This window comes from Lepus europaeus, chromosome 6, assembly GCF_033115175.1.
Source record: "Lepus europaeus isolate LE1 chromosome 6, mLepTim1.pri, whole genome shotgun sequence".
Taxonomy (NCBI): Eukaryota; Metazoa; Chordata; class Mammalia; order Lagomorpha; family Leporidae; genus Lepus; species Lepus europaeus.
In genome coordinates this window covers 56,672,814-56,692,645 of record NC_084832.1, presented here as the reverse complement: position 1 = coordinate 56,692,645, position 19,832 = coordinate 56,672,814, and the positions used below count along the sequence as shown (strand labels likewise).

At 40.7% G+C, this 19,832-nt stretch overlaps 1 protein-coding gene across 1 annotated transcript in view; it reads right to left on the bottom strand.

The window, feature by feature from the left end:
* Positions 1-16,884: 16,884 nt before the first annotated feature.
* Positions 16,885-19,832, bottom strand: part of DNAJC15 (DnaJ heat shock protein family (Hsp40) member C15) — a 72,669-nt gene continuing 69,721 nt past the window's right edge. The window contains exon 6 of the mRNA XM_062194132.1: positions 16,885-18,282. Within this exon, the coding sequence (XP_062050116.1) occupies positions 18,212-18,282 (71 nt within the window). The 3' untranslated portion in view covers positions 16,885-18,211. The remainder of the gene's footprint in view (positions 18,283-19,832) is intronic.

Sequence of the window (19,832 nt, the reverse complement as noted above, 5' to 3'; positions counted from 1 at the left end):
TTTGTCCATGGGTATTTCCTATAAGACAAATCCCTAAGGATCTAGGTGAAGATAAACTGGAAGGGATTCTAGGAAAAACAAACAAAAGCAACTGGTTGATATGAAGATGTTGGGATTATTGGTAGCTTGTCTGTTTTGTTTTTATTTTTTTGACAGCCAGAGTTAGAGAGAAAGGTCTTCCTTCCGTTGGTTCACCCCCCAAATGGCCGCCACAGCCAGCGCCGATCCGAAGCCAGGAGCCAGGTGCTTCCTCCTGGTCTTCCATGTGGGTGCAGGGCCCAAACACTTGGGCCATCCTCCACTGCCTTCCCGGGCCACAGCAGAGAGCTGGCCTGGAAGAGGAGCAGCTGGGACAGAATCCGGCGCCCGACTAGGACCAGAACCCAGGGTGCCGGCGTCGCAGGTGGAGGATTAGCCTAGTGAGCCGTGGCGCCCGCCAGCTTGTCTGTTTTAAAAATCCATGATTGTCATAATATTTGGGCAGTACCTGAAATAAAATCTTTGTAAGAGGGAGCCCATGAGATAGGCCGTAGACATGAACATTTTTGGAGAATCTTCCATGGATGGGCACTGAGCAATCACATCTGCTTACATTCCCCCATATAACCCTCTGGGGTCTGTATTACTATTCCCAATTTTCGGGTGAAGAAAGCAGACGGGAGGCTGCGAAACTCCCAGGAGAGCCCCGTGCGAATGGCGGATCTGGCACTTAACTTCGGCCAGTGTGAATTGTCTTCAAATCTTTGTCCTGGAGTAAGCATCAATCCAAGCAGCTCGGAGAGGCTTGGATCTGTCCAAAACCACCGGGCTCATGACCTACAGGGCTGGGACATAAGAACGAGTCTTTAATCCTGGAAGTTAAGGGAATTCAGGTCTTTATAGATATTTCTTTCCAAAAATAGTCTAGGTCAGACATGCATTATTATCAGAAAATGCCTTGTTAATAAAGATTTCTCATCCACATCTCCTCCCAAAGCATTTTGGATGGGTGGATACGGTTTCCCAAGATCAGCATCGTGAAGAGAAACTCCAGGCATCCTCCTCCACCCTCTGAAAGTGGATCAGCTTGGCTATATGTGCAGGCCCTGAGGGGCGTAGGGAGAGAACAGGGCCAAAGATGACCCCCTGTCAAGTGCAAAACGACTTCATGTAGAGCTGAACATGTGCAGATCACATCAGAGCAAGGCAAGTCACCTGCAGGTGTTACCGGGCAGCTCTGCACCAGGCTCTGCGAGAAATACTAATTGGCTTCGAGGTCTAGTTGGACACCTCATTGGCTGCGTTTCACAAGAAAGTTGAAATCCCGCCTTGTGGTAGCTTTGCAGCATGGAGCCTACACAGGGCGTTCTGTACACGACACAGTAAGTAATGCTCGATGCCGGCAGATTCCTTTACACCGATCTCCAAATGCAAAGTTACAGCAATACAGCATTACCCAAGATAGACTTAAACAAACCAGAGATTCCCCAGCTGCCTACAAAATGGGCTAAGCCTCAAGCCTGGAGCAGGAAATTAAAAAATCCTGACTTGGAATTCTGTGCTGTCAGGCTGGGGGTGAGGGACTGCCCCCACGTGTGGACGAGAATGGCTCAACACGGGAGCGACGCTGTGCTCATGCAAAATGATTCTCTGATGGAAAATCAATGTTCTCCTGCCTGGCAAAAATACTAACGATGCTGTGACCAAGCACCCCTCTCCCAGGGAGGGAGGATGTGCCAAGCGGTTCTCTTCATTACTCCCCAAGCCTTTGTCATTAGTTTCAAGATCCCGTTCTGTGCAGGGAGGTGTGTGGCATCTTGGGTTGGGGGGGGGGACAAGGCGAGGCAGCTTGGGGAGCCAGGCTGTGGGCCCAGGGTGCGTTGATGGTCCAGCAGGAACCACACCTCAGTGCTGTGCGTGTTGAGCAGGTGGATGCAGGTGTAATTGGTGCAAAAGTGACAAAGGCCAAGAGAAGACGATGACAAAGGCACAGAGACTTATTAGGAGAAAGAAGAACTTGCATTGCTGTCATGGACTTATAACTCCCAGACAGGCAGAGCAGTTCTGTCTTAGGCTAAGCAGCCCGAGGGTACTAGATATGGTCGATGCTGGAGCTAGGGAGCGAGACACAAAACAGAAAGGAAAGAGTCGGTGCGCTTCATCACCTACTCCAGCCAGTCAGAACCCTTGTCAGTACCCTGAATGCTGAAACGCCTTAAACCTCTTCTGGTTGATCAATTTGTCCCCGAAAGCCAATTTATACCACGGCAATTCCTGTGGCTGCTGGCGAACAAGGCACTGGACAGTCACCGCCTGACCCACCGCTGACCTCCACTAACGAGGTGTCCACGGCGCCAAATATTTCTGGGCTGTTTAGACTGCAGACAAATTTGTCAGCCACGTTGGTCTTCTTTCCCCAGGAGTCCCTGTCAGCTGGGCTTTGAGGAAATCCCCTGGCCCTCTGCCTCCCTTGATGGCATGAAATACCAGAGACCCTGGCACCTGCAGATGCCAGAGACTTGACCCTGAGCCCAAAGGGATGACGCTGCAGCCCACCAAGGAATACTGAGCCACATGCCAGGCCCGAGGGGCAGCCCTCTTGACAGTTCTTGCTCTGTGAAATCCACAGCAGGAAGGAAGATGGTTGCACGTTAGAATCCTCACGGTCTTGGTGTTTCTACATAGAAGTAGGGGATTTCTGTTGCATGTAGACGCTGAACAGAAATTGCAAACGAATAATTGCCTCAGCTGCATTCTTAGATTTCTTCTTATTTCTCCCTTTACTGAATTTTTTAGGATTTAACACCCCATACCCCATACCCATTCTTTCATGAATTCACATCATGATAATATGTATTCAATCATGTCTGTACTGAAAAATGATTCCATACATACATCCCATCACCAGAGGCGAATACAACATGCTCGCCGTGCGATCCTGTGTGTTCTTAACAGGCTGCTTTGGAAAACCTATTCCTCCCCTGACTAAACAAATTCAAGCTCCTATTGCATGGTACACAAGCCCTCTGTTATGTCAGCGTGACACTGCCAGTCTGCCTTCCCCTGTGGATTCGAAAACCTCACACCATGGTGCCTGTGACAGCAGAAGACCCTCCCAGGCCACTTAAGTGATGCACTGTATTGTATACCCGACAAGTGTCTAACTGGCCTTGATAAGTTACCTACCAAGATGAGTGCAAGGAGCTGTGTGTGTGTGTGTGTGTGTCTGTGTAGGAAGACACAGGAAGGGTGAGGGAGGAGGAGTAAACCACATCTATTTCTAACTCTCCTGTTGGAAGTTGAAAACCAAACAGTGGCCCACTTCTTCACTTATTCTAACAGTGGGATCCAAGCATTTGGGTTTTTTTTAAAGATTTATTTCAAAGGCAGAAATACAGAGAAAGAGAGCTCTTTCATCCACTGGTTCACTCCTCCAAATGGCTGTAATTGAAGCCAGGGAGCATCTTCTGGGTCTCCCACATGGGTGCAGGGGCCTAAGCACTTCAGCCATCTTTTTGCTGCTTTCCCAGGCACATTAGAGGGAGCTGGATGGGAAGTGGAGCAGCTGGGACTCAAACAGGCACCCATATTAGATGCTACAGCACTGTCCCCATAGGATCCAAGCATTTGTGTAGACACATGCCTCACTATATGCTGGGCAGGACAGTTCACTAGTGTCAGCACTTCTACTGCCAGTGCCTATGTTTAGAGTTCTTAATGTAGTCAAAAGTGCTGAAGGCTAAAATCTGACATGAAGATACCCGAGGCAAGAAATACATAAATAAACCCGGCAACCAGGAATATTTCTTTAGTATTTGCATTATAAGATGGATAGAAAAATCAATCTGAAAGTATTTTTGGACTGATTTGTATTTTTTTTCTCTTGCTTTTTTTAATATGAGAGGTAAGATAAAACTCAAGTTGTAATAATTGCTTCTAAGAAAAGTCACATGTCTGTGATTTGGGTTTCTAATGGCTGATTTTGGGGATGAACCAGTTAATACCATGTCCTGAGAGACTGCTGGGCCGAGCAGCTCATGAAGTAATGGGAAGCGTGTAAGAGTTGCCCTTAGTTAAAAGACCTCACAGGAAGACGAAATTACATAATATAAGGTGTTATTTAAGTGATGTGCAAAAGAAAATTAGGCGTAAATTCAATTTCAGCCAATTGGATTTTTATTTGGACTGTATTGGAAAAGTTTATAGATGAAAGCACCTTACAGTTCACAATTTCGGAGCAAACAGACATAATAGCATTTCATTTATTTAACTTTAGCGTGGCCACGTTTTCACATATCGGCTTAAAAACATGCCTGTTTATAAGAAAGGCGGCGGGAAGGAGTGGAGAAGGGAGAAAATCCGAGCAAAACTGTAGCATATGAGTAAGTACAAAATGGAATAGAGTAGAAGGTAAACTGACTACTTAAGTTCCAAGAAGCAGAGCATGACTGAGACGGGAGTGGGCTTGCTGTGTGCCGGGCTCTTGCGGCAACATTGTACCATGTGTGTCTCCAGACAGCCTGAGAGGTGAGAGGGCATAGAGCCTCCCATGTTGCCATCAGAGGACAAACAGCAGATCATTTCATCCTACTCCAGAGGCAGGGAAGCCAATATGTAAACACTTCTGAAGTCCACTCGTAATTGTCGGCAATTCACCCAAGGAAAGACATAAAGGCGCGGATAATCTGAAAGAGCCGATCAATGCAAAGATCACCAAGCTGGTTAAGGAACGTGCTTCGTTTTGAATATACATGTATCTAACATTGGAGCAACTTGGAAGTCTGATATAAATATTAGTCATGAGGGGTTTGAAAACTTCTGCAGAAGTTGGAAACCTTTTCATCATTTGATTACAGCCACTGAAAGGATAGGGAGTTAAGTGATCATCTCAAAGACACAATCTTAGACTGGTGGCTAAAGTTCTGATTCTACAAGACAACTCTATAACTATGCAAATATATTTGGAGATTTTGCATAAAAACAGGGCATAGACAAATAACCTAGTGCACAATTGGGAATAAGTAATGGAAAACAATTTTTTAAAAATTCTACCAAAGCATCGCAATTCTCTTTCAAATGGTACATGTTGTCTCTTCTCATTTCAGTTGTCTTTTTAACCTTAATTTCTTTCATTGTCTCTCTGTTCCTTTCAATAAATTTAGCCTTCTTGTACTCATCTTTAATATATTGAGCTATCTTTTTATTTCTCTCCCAAGGTCTGCTGCTTTGCTTTTGTGAGCCATCTTCTGAACATTGGTCTGGATGGTCTTCTTAAAAGCTCTTGCCCAAGAAGGTTTTAAATAAAATCTTATCAAAGCTGCCTCCACCCCCACTGAGTTAGGGAATCCCACAGAGCTGAACTTTACAACTTAACTTTTTCCTCTGTGCAGCTGGAGGGAAATTGCAAGCTCTCAAAGCAGAAGTAAAAACATTAGGAACTCCTTGCTCTTGGTGCACAATGGCACTGGGTCCATCAATAGCCCTCTTAGGACATTTATAACCCAAAGTCCCAAGCATGAAAGGAATGAGCCAAATGCCTTGCAAGCCCCTTCATTCCCACAGATTTTGAATTAGTGCAATGCAATGGAAAGGTAAAGAGATGTGTTTCAGCATCAACTCAAATTCAGTTTGGATCTGAGAGCCACTATTTACTGGCTCTGGGATCTTGAAAAACTTTCTAAACTCCTGAGTGTTTCATCATCTGTAGAATGGGAATAATAGTACCCATCTTAAGATATCTATTAAAAGAGATAATGTAGGTAAAATGTTTGGCACACGTGTATAACAAATATCAGCTGTTAGCATGTTTATAAAAATGAACCGATTCTAATTTCTTGGTCTTCAGCACCATAGCTTAATAGATGTAATGTTGAAGCAGTATCTCAATGTGGTCTTGAAAATTTTGGAAGTTCTGGGGCTGATTGGGCATTTGCTCTGACAGTTAAAATGTCCAAGTCTCACATAGGAGTACATGTGTCTAGCTCCTGATTCCAGCTTGCTACTAATGCAGACCCTGGGAGGTAGACGTGATAGCTCAAGTAATTGGACTCCTACCATCCACATGGAGAGATCTGGGTTGATTTTCCAGCTTTTGGCTTCAACCTGACCCAGCTCTGGCAGTTGTGGACATCTAGGGAGTGAACCAATGACAACTCTTGTCTTGCAGATTTGTTTTCAAGTTAAAAAATTGTCAGAGAAAGATATCTTCCATTTACTGGTTTATTCCCCAAATGGTCACAGTAGCTTGGGGTGGGTCAGGATGAAGCAAGGAGTTAACCAACATCCCTCTGTCCCTCCCCCCCTTTCTCCTACCATTCCCAGCCTCTGGTAATCAATATTCTAAATTCAAATGAAATATTATTTCCTTTATCCTCTACATATGAGAGAGAACAAGACAGCATTTGTCTTTTTTATCTGGCTTGTTTTACTTAACCATTTCCATCCGTTTTTCTACAAATGTCAGAATTTCATTTCTCTGGGCACCAAGGCTGAGCCGATACCTTTTCTGTTGGAGTAGTGCTGCCATGAATGAGAGTGCATGTATCTTCCTATATGCAGACATTGGTTCCTTTGGATATATACCCAGAAGTAGGATAGATGGGGCATATGGTAACTCTGCTTAAGTTTTTTGGGGAACTTCTATAATGTTCTTTATAGTGGCTATAATAATTTGCATTCTCAACAATGGTGTAGAGATCCTTTTCCTAATATGCCTGACAGAATTTATTATTTTTTGTCTTTTTGATGATAGCCATGCTCACAGGAGTGAGATAATGCCTCATTGGTTTTGATTTGCCTGTCCTTGATGGCTGGTGATATTGAGTATTTTTTTTAAGTAATACAATAGTATTAGCAGTCATTTTAATTTATTGGGAATCTTTCAGATCCTTTCCCTATTTCTTAACTGGATTGTTCATTGGTTATGGAGTTTTTGAGTTTGTCATAATGATACTAATCCTCTGTCAGGTGCATGGCTTGTGAATATTTTATCCAATTCTGATGGTTGCCCCTTCACCCTGATTATTTCCTTTGCTGATAACATCCCACTTGTCTACATTCACTTTCATTGCCTGTGCTTTTTGGATCTATTTTTAAAAAAATGGATGCCTGTGCCAATGTCTTCAAATGTTTCCTCTGATTTCTTCTAGTACTTTTATAGTTTCAGGCCTCACATTTAGATCTTTGATCCATTTTGTTGATTTTTAGATAGGGTGAGAAGTGGAAGGGGGTAGGTTTTAGTGGGAAGTGTTCATCATCTACTTACGGTATCCAGTTATCCCAGTACTATTTATTGAAGGGATGATACGGTCCTTTGCAGAGTGTATGTTTTTGGCATTTCTGTCAAGAACCAGTTGGCTGTAGATGTATGAATTCATTTCTGGGACCTCTATTCTGTTAGATTGGTATGTGGGTCTGTTTTTATGTCACCATCATGTTGTTTTTGCTTATAAAAACTCTGTAGTATGTCTTGAAATCAGGTATTGTAATACCTCCAGCTTTCTTTTTTTGTTCAAGATCAGTTTGTCTCTTTGGGAGCTTTTTTGTTTACATATGAATTTTTTCCTAGTTATGTGAAAAATATCATTGATATTTTTGATGGGGAATATGTTGAATATCTGTAAGTCACTTTGGGTTACATAGATATCCAGTACTGTTTTGGATAAGAGCAGCAAGACTGGACAGCCTCCTCTGGTTCCAGATCTTAAAGGAAATGCCCTCAGTATTTTTGCACTCAATATGTTGTTGGGTATGTGTTTGTCATATATAGTCTTTATTATATTGAAACCTATTCCTTCTATACCTTTTTCAAGTTGTTTTTTTTTTTTTTAACCACAAATGGATGTTGAATTTTATCAAATACTTTTTCTGCATCTACTGGAATGATCTATGTAACTTTACCCTTCATCCTGTTGATGTGATATTATGGGGGTACAATACATGAAAGTCACCAAATATAAAACCCACTTGGTCATGGTGGATGATCTTTATGATGTGGTGTTAAATTTGATTTGCTAGTTATTGTGTTGAGAACCTTTACATGTATATTCATCAGAGATTGGTCTATACTTTTAGTGTTGTATCTTTGTCAGGTTTTAGACTCAAGGATAAGGGTTGTCTTACACAGGAAGTGTGGAAAGATTCTCTCACTTTCTGTTTTTTGGGAAAAGTTTTAGAAGAATTGGTGTTAGTTCTTCCTGAACATGATCTTCATCTTGTCAGAGCGGAAGTCATTTTCCACTGTTGATTTAATTTTCCAGGAGGCACTTTCTCCCTTTAATAATTTGAAATTTATGGGCACTAACTAGCCCAAGTAATCATATTGTGCCCATATGAAATTAAACTTTCCCTCTTACTGCTGGAGATTGCATGGATATATATATCTTTATCTAAATAATAGTCTGTTCAGATGTAATATGTTGACTCTGCTGCTAGGCATTGTTGGACAGACCAGAGGGGAAAGGGTTATTATGGCAGAAAGAGAAATGAACAGTACTTAATGAACTTGCATTGCAATTGAGCAGGGTTTTTAATAATAATAAAAAAAAAGCTTTTTATAAATTCTTCTGCTCAGCAACAATAAAAGGAGGAAAAGAGCACTCAGCTGGGAACAATAGCTACTCAGCTCATAAAAATCATTAGAAAGAACATTTTCTTTGTCTACCAGGCCTAGTAATTTTACTGGTGGGCAATGATCCAGATCACTTAGATTCTGAGTCCAGAGAACCTTCTCAACTTTTTTAGCTAATAAATTATACTGACAAAAAAAATCAAATTTTCCAATGTGTCAATGTGTAGAATTCTACACTCTATATAATTCTGGCTCAGAATTCACAGAATGTTTTTGATAAGTAAATGAGAGTGATCTGGCGTTAATAGGATATGCTCTTTAGGTTGGTCTTCCATTAGAAGCGAGAGAGAATGCTGGCATATTTACTCATCAAATCTTCCTTGTAGCCCAAGGACTGGGTCCAGGAAATGACTGCCAAGTGACACACAGAAAGCCTGTGGACAGTGTGGCTCCCGCTGTGTGAAATGACCTGGCCTACTTAGATATTTAACATTTCGCTGTGATCTCTGGAGCTTATCCTTAGTTGAGTTGGAGAGTTCAGATTTTGATATTAAAGGCCTGGCTGATTCATCTTCTCCCACAAATGTCATTAAACTATCTGAAGTTAATTGCGAAATGTGTTGAAGGTAAATCATTAAAACGTCTTTCCTGATTCAAGATTCTCCATGACAACCAAAAGATCTGTGCACATGGAGACATATGTTATTTCTAATGACCCTGCTGGGGACCATCAGCAGGCTCCATAATACAACTGTTAATATTTTTCCTTAAAAAGTATGAGCCCCTCCCCCCCAAAGTTACCGAAATTTAAGGAGGTATATTTTTCTATTTAGCTTGCACATATTTTAAGAATGAATTTACTTTGACTTTACCACCTGACGTAGTAAGTGCTCAACATTTGCTGAATGCCTAAAATGCCTTTCAAAGTAAAAATGCTTTGAAGACTAAAGAAAGCAACGTTTTCCAACCCTCAGTGCTTTTTCCTCTACTACATGTCTATCCATTTTTGACTTTATATCAGAGATTCGCATCATCCACTATAAATAGCATTCCATGCTACCCTTTAATTAACTGTCCATCTGACTTAGAGTTTCTCTGTGAAATAATTGTTCTGTTTTTAAGAGGTCTTTCTTTCATGTTCCCCTGGATTGCATCTAAGATGTTAGAATACACAAAGATTGCAGTATCAACAAAGAGCTTAATTGAGCAGAATATGCAATGACAGCAAATATGTAAAAAGCAATCTTTACTAAAGACAGGTAACAATTCAAATAAGCTTTTTATAGATAGTAAGGAGCTGAAGGTGGATAGCTAGTCAGAATCCAATTTTGTAAGTATACTGTTACTTAGAGAATTCTTACTGAATTATCTGCTTGAAACAATAGTGAGATCATCTGAGATTTCCTGGGTTTATATTCCAAGTAGTGGTAGCTAGATTATACACCCCGATTTTTTTTTTTTTTCAGATTTTTATTTATTTCTTTGAAGGTTAAAGTTACACAGAGAAGGAGAGGTGAAGGGAGAGAGAGGTCTTCCATCTGCTGATTCACTCCCCAATTGGCTACAACAGCAGGAGCTGTGCTGATCTGAGCCAGGAGCTTCTTCCACATCTCCCATGTGGGTGCAGGGGCCCAAGGACTTGGGCCAACTTCTACTGCTTTCCCAGGCCATAGCAGAGAGCTGGAATGGAAGTGGATCAGCTGGGACTTGACCTGGCACCTATATGGGATGCTGGCACTTCAGGCGGCGGCTTTATCCACTACGCCAGAGTGCTGGCCCCTCACCCTGATTTTTTAAAGTAATTTTAAAAAGATTTATTTATTTGAAAGGCGGAGTTTAGAGATTATCTATCTACTGGTTTACTTCCCCAAATGGTTGCCATGGCCAGGGCTGGGCCAGGCTGACACCAGGAGCTTCATTTGGGTCTCTGTCATGGGTGCAGGAGCCCAAGTGCTTGTGCCATCTGCTGCTGCTTTCCTAGGTGCATTAACAGGGAGCTGGATCAGAAGTGGAGCAGCCAGGACTCAAAATGATGCCCATATGGGATGCCCACACAGCAGGTGGTGGCTTAACCTGTTCCACAGCACTGGCCCCTTAAATAACTCTTTAAATGATTTGATTAAGGGTGGGGGGATCCCAACCCTGCTCTAATATAGATCGAAGAGGACCACTGATGCTTTTTTCACAATCCTCTGTCTTCTCCCTTTGAATCGAGTTCTACATTTCTTGTTCCAACTGAATATGGCAGCAGTGATACCCAGAATGAGTCTGGCAGCTTCCACTTCCTGTCCGTTTGAAACACGGCTGTTAGGAGACGATGCCCTAGCCGTCCTAGAGACTTGGTAAGCAGGAATGAAGGCTCCCAGCTGACAACCAGTCCCGACTTCGCCAGCCAGAGTTGATGCTGCATGGAGTAGAGATGAGCTGTCTCACTACCTTTTCCAAACTGCAGGTTCAAGAGCAAAATAAACCATCATTGCAACACACCTCAAACTTTAATCCACCACATTTAAAAGACATAATTAATTAAGGGGGGCAGTGAAGGAAGCAATATTTTTTGAGCCTTTGATATGACTAATGCTTTATACATCCCTACTCCTTAGAACAACTTTATTAGGTAGTATTACTTTCTGTATTTTACACATGAGGGTTATAACACACAAATGAAGTAATGGTCCAGGGCCATATAATAGGACAGTTTTCAACACCAGTTTGGCTCCAAGGCACAGGAAAATACTACTGAAAATGGAAATAGCAGGAAAATGGCAACGAAGAAGGAGATTCCAAGTTAAACTGAAGTAACTCAAATTTTCACCGATACAGCCTGCGCTAGGGAGACATGACATCATTTGAAAGGTGTGTTCTGGGAGTGCCCCCCACATTGCTCAGTATAATTTCCCAAGTAGTAATAAAATATCTTTGGTACAAAGTATTCAGATAGCAGCAATATTTTCTTAATACTTAAGAGGCACCATAAAAATTTAAGTGCTCCATACTAAAAGCATATTGCAAAGATAAAGACAAGATTCTTGCTCTAAAGGGTCTTGCACTTTAGTAGGAGAAATAAGGTATGTTATCACAAAGAGTTGTTTCACAAGGTACCGGATATCCTAAGTGAGGGATAAAGTGCTATAGGAATGTATTCGTCCACTCAGTGAATATTTATTGAGCGCTAATGCAGTGGTGAACAAAACAGGCATGTGTGGTTCCTGTTCTCAGAGAACTAAAAATCACATTGCTATGCTGGAGACACCAGAAAAAGAGGATATATTTTAGCTTGGTCTTGAACGATGATTTGACTTTGGCTATGAGGAAGGCAAGGGATTAGGATGCCATTTCAGGCACACAAGGAAAAAGGCAGAAAAATGCAAAAACACTAAAGCATGAAAAAGTTAGGCCATGAGGACCCTCATTGTGGCTCCGCAGGCTAAGTTGCCAGGTGCAGTGCTGGTACCCCATATGGGCTCCAGTTCATTTCCTGGCTGCTCCACTTCCTAGCCAATTCCTGCTACTGTGCCTGGGAAAGCAATAGAAGATGGCCCAAGTGGCTGGGCCTCAGCCTCTGGACCCATGTGGGAGACCTGGAAGAAGCTCCTGGCTTCAGTCTGGCCTAGCTCCGGGTGCAGCCATCTGGAAGTGAACCAGTGGAAGGAAGATCTCTCTCTTCCCCTCTCTCTAACTCTGCCATTCAAATAAAAAAAAAGTTAAAAAAAGTTAAAAAGTTAGGCCGTCCATAGGAACTTTAAAGCAAGGGTTCTGTTTTATTGGCTGTAAGATCCTAATTTTAAATGGACCATTTTGTGTACCAAAAGAAAGTATATAGAACATGCAGAGCAGGGGATCTCACCTTGGGCAGTTTTATCCTCCAGTGGACACTAGGCAAGGTCTGTAAACATTGCATTTTTCTACAAGTCTGTGCTTTGTCAATTGAACATATGAGTAATAGAACACAAGTTGCTTGTTGAATACCCTACATAAGCCTATGACTAACGTTTGTTGAGAGCCACTTAAAACAGAAGAAAGTGCATATATATTTGATAAAAACTCACGGGTAATAATATACAAATTATTATGGCCACAAATTGCTTTTAGGTTTGAAAATATCTTGAGTACCAGCAAGTACAGCAAAGAGTAGAATTATTTTTTGTTAATTAAAAAATTTTATTAACATGAAATACTTGTACACCTTTATGGGGCACACTGCAATACTCTGACAGATGCATACAGTGTGCATTGGTCAAAGAAGGCAACCAGTGCCACCAACTCGCCACCCTTCCCCTGGGTTTGGCACCCACAAGTCCCTCTCCTCCATTTTATCATATGGTATGTATTACAGCATTGTGATCTGCCACTGCCCCACTGTCTGTAACATTAGAACCTATTACTTCCATTTAACTGTGTTTTGGTACTCTCTAGATCCTCTCTATCTCCTCTTCCCCCACAACTCCCAGTATTAAGCAACTATTTTAAGTTCAAGCAAGCTTTATTTTTTTAAGTTTCACATATGAATAAGAACATACAGTATTTGTTTCTGTGTCATTTCTCTTAACATAATGACTGCCAGTTCCATCCATTTTGCTGTAGATGTCAATATTTTTTTTTTATGGCTAAATACTATTCTGTTATACACACACACATATTTATCCATTCTATCAACCAGCACCTTGGTTCTTTCCATATATCAGCTGTTATGATAGTGCTGCCATGAACATGACAGCACAAGTATCACATTCTAATTTTATTTCCTTCAGATACATACCCAGAGGTAGGATAGCTGGGTACATGCATGTTTAGTTTTTAAGGTTCTCTATGGTGGTTGCACTAATTTGTATTGCCAACACTAGTGTGTGTTTCCTCCACAACCTTGTTTTTTTTTTTTTTTTTTTTTTTTTTTTTTTTTAAACAGGCAGATTTAGACAGAAAGGTCTTCCTTCCATTGGTTAAGCCCCCAAATGACTGCCAAAGCTAGCGGGCTGCGCCGATCTAAAGCCAGGAGCCAGGTGCTTCCTCCTGGTCTCCCATGCAGATGCAGGGCCCAAGCACTTGGGCCACCCTCCACTGCCTTCCTGGGCCACAGCAGAGAGCTGGACTGGAAGAGGAGCAACCGGGACTAGAACCCGGAGTACCAGCGCCGCAGGCAGAGGATTAGCCTAGTGAGCCATGGCGCTGGCTGTTAGCATTTTTTTTTTTTTTAAAGATTTTAGTCATTTGAAATGCAGACTGACAGAGACAGCGATTTTCCATCTATTGGTTCACTCTCCCAAATGGATGCAATAACTGTGGCTGGGACAGGTGGAAGCCAGGAGCCAAGAACTCCATCCTAGTCTCCCATGTGGGTTGTAGGGGCCCACATACTTGGGCCATTTTCTTCTGCCTTCTCAAGAGCATTAGCAGGGAACTGGATCAGAAGCAGAGCAGTTAGGATTCCAACTGACACTCTGAAATGAGATACTGGCATTACAAGTGGTGGATTAACTTGCTGTGCCACAATGTCAGCCTCTATTTTTTGTCTTTTTGATAAGACATTCTAGAGTGAGATGATTGCTCTTGGTGGTTCTGATTTGCATTTCCTTGATAGTAAGTGATGCTGTAAACTTTTTCAGTTGTTAACCATTTGTGTTTCTTTTGAGAAATGTCTGTTCAGGTCTTTGCCCAGTTCTTAACTGGAGTCTTTGTTTTTTTTTTTTTTAACCCCTTATATAATCTACATATTGGGGCTGGCGCTGTGGCACAGCAGGTTAACGACCTGGCATGAAGCACCAGCATCCCACATGGGCACCGGTTCTAGTCCCAGCTGCTCCTCTTCTGATCCAGCTCTCTGCTGTGGCCTGGGAAAGCAGTAGAAGTTGGCCCAAGTCCTTGGGCCCCTGCACCTGCATGGGAGATCCAGAAGAAGTCCCAGCTCCAGCCTTGGTGGCCATTTGGGGAGTGAACCACCAGATGGAAGACCTCTCTCTCTCTTTCTGCGCCTCTCCTCTCTCTGTGTAACTCTTTGAAGTAAAATAAATAAATCTTTTAAATATATAATCTAGATATTAATCCTTTGTCAGATACATAGTTTGCAAATATTTTCTCCCATCCTGTATATTCACTCTTCCCTCTGTTGATTTCTTTGTTGTGCTGAAGCTTCTTTGAGATCTTTAAAAAAATTGCCTATGCTGATGTTTCAAAGCATTTTCCCTGTATTTTCTACTAGCAGTTTTAGGGCTCACATTTAGTCTTTTGAGTTAATTCTGACATTTGTACAGGATGACAGGTGGGCGAGGGTCTATTTTCATTCTCCTACCTATGAATATCTAGTTTTCCCAGCACCATTTACTGAAGAGGGAGTCTTTTGTCTATTGTCTGTTTAGACCACAGTGAAGGATTGGTTCACTGTAGATGCTTGGATTCTATACTAGGATCTGTATCCCACTGCTTTAAATTTTTGTAGTAGTACCACAGTTTTAATAACTACTTCTGCAGTATGTCTTGGAATTGGGTATTGTGATACCTCCAATTCTGTTCTTTTTGCTCAATACTGCTTTGGCTATTTGGGGACTTTGGTGCTTTCATGTAAATTTGAAGACTTTGTTTTTCTATTTCTATAAACAATGTCTTTGGTATTTTTATGGGGACTGCACTGAATCTATAAATGGCTGAATCTCTTAATACACTGAAGCTGTAGTGATACATAATATTCATCCATTCCATGAACATGGGATGTGTTTCCAGATTTTATATCTTACTTCAATAGTGTTTTCTAATTTTCATTGTCAAGTTCTTTGACATCCTTTGAATTGATGTCTAGGTTTTATTCTGGTAGCTATTATGAGATTGCTTTGTAATTTCGAGAGTTCATTACTGCTGTAAAAATATTTTTGACAAACGTCTATACAATAGTTTTTCATCATGAATGGATGTTTATTTTTTATACATAAATATGAAACATAAAATTCAACTCAGAATGGACCCAAAACAATCATCATCAAAGATGCAGGTGCCAGGACACAGACCCCTAGGTAGCTAGAGCAGTGTTCCTTAGGGAAACTTAGGGAGCTTCATTTCTACTTTGTTGTTCATTTATGTAGCTTCTTCTGCCACACTCACAAACATGGCACAGCTACTTGCTTATCTTGTAAGGTCTCAATTAAAGGACCCCATTTATGCACTGGCTGATACAGCAGTACTTCTAACTTAGGATCTCATCCCCATACATTCTAATTCTAGATCTTTGGTTATCTTCACATTGCATGTACATCTCGTGTACAATAATGAAGTCTTTATAATGTTCATTAAATTGTACTGTCCTCACTTTTACATGCAGCTAAAGAAAGTGACGATAGGCTAAGGACGGAACATTGTGAATGCTATACTATTGCAATTGTCACCCATTAAATGACTGTTAGCTAATAACAGTCTTAATTTATATATTAAAGAAACTATATAGAGAATACTACAAAAACAGTGAAAAGACTGAAGTTTGTTCATTTCTGTGCAGGAAGTTGCTTCACTGTATGCTGTACTTCTGACTTCAAAATTTACTTCTGTTATCACTGCATCTCCTCTTTTTCATCTTTTTGTTCCCCAGTGCCAGAGCTTCCAGAGCCTTCTCACTTGGATACTATCTTTTTGTATACCATTTTGGAGAGCTTTAATGACGTCTACTGAAGGGAAGATGTGATGCTGCCTGCCTGTTTTCTCCTGTTTCACTGTCTTTTCAAGCAAGGAGCGCCCTCATTTTAGGAATCTCTTTTAGCTTGTTGCACTCATCGGCAATCTAGGTGTGTCATGAGTGATTCTTTCAGCCATATCAATTCGTTCACTGGTCTTTCTCACAATACATCTCTGCATTTTTAACCCTATTTTCAATGTCACCTTTGCTTAATCCACCCAAAGACTGGATTACAATTAGCAGCTTGCATCCTATGTCCTTATCTTTGGTAGAAACATGTACAATCCCAGTGGCATCAATGTCAAATATAACTTTAATCTGTGGGACTTCTTGGGGTATTGGAGGAATTCTAATCAAAGTGAATGGTCCAATAAGTTTGTTGTCTCCAGCCCTCTCTCTCTCCCCCAACATACTTTAATCTCAACTTGAGTCTGCCCAACGGCAGCAGTAGAAAAATACCTGGCTCATGGTTGGAATAGTGGTGTTCTTGTTAATAAGTTTGGTGAAGACACCTCCTGGTCTCAATACCCAGAGAGGGGAGTGACATCCAGGAGTGGCACATCTGTGACAGCACCAGCCAACACAGCCTTATCAGGAATGACAGCTTTACCTGGGGCTTGGCCAAAAGTGTTCAGTCCTGCTGAACCTGGAATAATGTAACATAAAAGGCTAGTCCAGAGCCTTTAATTTTCTTAGGTTTATTCAGTGCATGTATTTTTTCCAAAGCATCCCATCTCTAATATCACAGTATGTATAGATGATTATTGATGAATTAGAAATCTAAAGGGCTTCAGTTTCAAGCATTTTTGGTGGTGGATATGTAACCTGTACTAATCTAGTTGTTAATAGGCCAAACATGTTGCTAATCATATACAATGCACAAGAGAGCACCCCAAGAATTATCAAGCCCACATGTCAACAGTGCAAAGCTTGAGAACTCCTAAATTATGAGATGGTGTAAGTTGAAATTGCATCTAGGACGTTAATACATATTTTTAGGTGAAATAGTCATTCTGTTTCCCTGGACTGAGCCCAGGATTTCTAAGATATTGGGAAATGTTGCACTTCCTTCTGAATCTGTTTTCTCACCTTTGGAGAAAGCAACTTAATGCTGGCCTTTCATGACCACTTTTGTCCATTCCTACCTTTTAATACATTTATACATTTATAAAAGTATAAAATACTTTTTATACCCTAATCATGCTAATGGATAAGATCCATTTCTATTAATTCTGTTCAGAAATAGTGACTCAACCATAGTGGTATCTTATTTTTTCTTAAAGCCTAGCGCGATGCTAATTATTCCATGAAGACTCCCCCTCCTCCTACCATGCACTCATTTTAAGTTACTTTGTTGTTTAACTTATCTGTACCTCTCTACCTACATGCTTAACCCTTCCTCTAAATATAAGATCTTTTGGGTCAGGATCCATGACTGGCTCATATTTTTAACTCTCAGAGGACTCACATGGTGCTTTACACATCATAGGTGGAATAAATATACAGTGCTAGAAGACTATAGTCAGCTTTCCCCAGTTCTTTTTAGCCTTATTTTGGTAATGTTTCCATCATTTTAATAGCTCTCCACGTTCTCATGCTTCAGCTGAGGGTATGACAGCAGCATTCTTCAAGTTCTAACTACTATTTTACAGAACACCTTTTAGTAAATTCCACTGTTTTCAAGTAATTTCCCCATGAGATGGCAGCAAGTATTTGATTTGAGGACCTTAGTTAGGCAAAGCCCATTCCTATGGAGAAACAAGAAAAAATGAGGGCACAAACATAAAACAGTAAGAAAATTTCTACTCATTGCTCAGAAATCTCAATTGCATTTCTGATGGTCATACTGGATTTAGGACTGACATAACAAGGCTATCAATATTTTATTGCTATAGAGCTTAATGCCAAAAGAAAAGTCTGGTCAACATACATATTTTAGACTAATTTGCACATCTTTTTTCCTTTCAGTGTCCTCTTTTGTTTCCTTCAGTATAATTCTTCAGCATCAATCAATGCTTGGTGGTTGCTTCTAACAAATCTTTTGCTTCATTTATTTTAGTAGCTAGGTAAGGTGATCCTCCTAAGAGAACAAAGAAAAATAGATGGATAAAAAAATGTTAATAATGAAGTATTCTGTAAAAGTCCCCAGTGTAGAAAGACTCAGAATTCTAATATGTTACCATATATTCATCCTGTAACAAAACAGTATACATGTGTTTAATGACATACCAGATACCCAGCGATTAAAAAAAAACCTGTGAGAAAAATAATGAAAATTTTACTCCTGATTATAACTTTTCACTGGTCATTCACTAAGCATGTGACCAGACAATTTTCTGAAATTAAATGGATGGTTCAGGAAGCAAAATAGTCTTTCATCATGCCTTTTATTTTTTAAGGGTTGATTACTCATCTGAAGTAGGGTTAACTTTCTGATGGTGGTAAATTAACCCAAAATCTTACAAAGCCTTATAATTGAAAAAAATAAACTATTATCCAGTGCTAAAAGTAGTTTTTACTAAAAATAGTAAAAGTAATGTTAATGGGAATCCTCACTGTTTTCTGAAATGATCCTATTGGGATACTCAGAGTATAGTCCTGGATTCATACTACCCTAAAATACAAGTTAAGTGAGTCCTTTTTAGAATTTTTTTGCAATGAATTCTAAAACAAAATTGAGATGAATTTCAAATGCAGAATCATAAACAGAGCCTATTTGATATGTAAAAATACTAGCTCCAAACTCTCAAATCTTTTTAAACATCATACCCTTTCTAACTTCTAGTCCTGAATACTGTCATTGCTTATTGGTCAGCCTAAAAATCATCTAACCATTCACCAGACTCTCTGTATTTGTTCTCATTTTGTATTCTTCCCTTAAGTGCAAACCATTGGCAGCAGCAGTGGAAAACATCGTATGTCCTCAGTAGCTTACAACAATCCAAAAAGCATTTAGACAGTGGTGCTGTAAAGTGTCCTAACTTAGCCTATTTATTGATATCATACCACTCAGCTGATGGGGGAAAAACTGGATCAACAAACACGGTACTGTCCTAGAAAGGGCAATGCTGGAGGAAACCACATTGAGATTTAACTGCTACAAACAAATATATAAAAATTGCAAAGAAAGTTGATGAAAATTTTATGTACTTGTTATGAAAATGTTGGGATTAGCTAATATTGGTCCTGATAAGCTGTATAAGCTGAGTTATCAAGGTGATGCAAATAATCTCATGTTCTCAACGAATGTTAAAATAGTAATTGAACTTAATCTTTGTTGTTTCAGTTCTTCAAACAGCTGTACTTTCAGGTGAGTGCTGAAAGAACTAGTAAGACTCACAGGCCTGGGATGGAAGCATAGAAGGCACAAAAGAAAAAGGGCACTGAGATCCAGCTCCCTGGCAAAGGGGAAGGAAGCCCCCCTGCAGGGAAGGGGTAAGCAGCCAAGCCCATCTCCAGGAATGCCTTTATGGGGCACTCCTAGCTCCAAGAGGAATCCAGAGTCATTACTGGTAAGGAGAACCACCTAGAGAACTTGGGTTGCTTTGCCTCAGGAAAGGAACTTATACTGTACCTCCCTTCCCCATCCACCAGCACAGCTGCAGCATATGTCAACAGCTGAGAATAAAG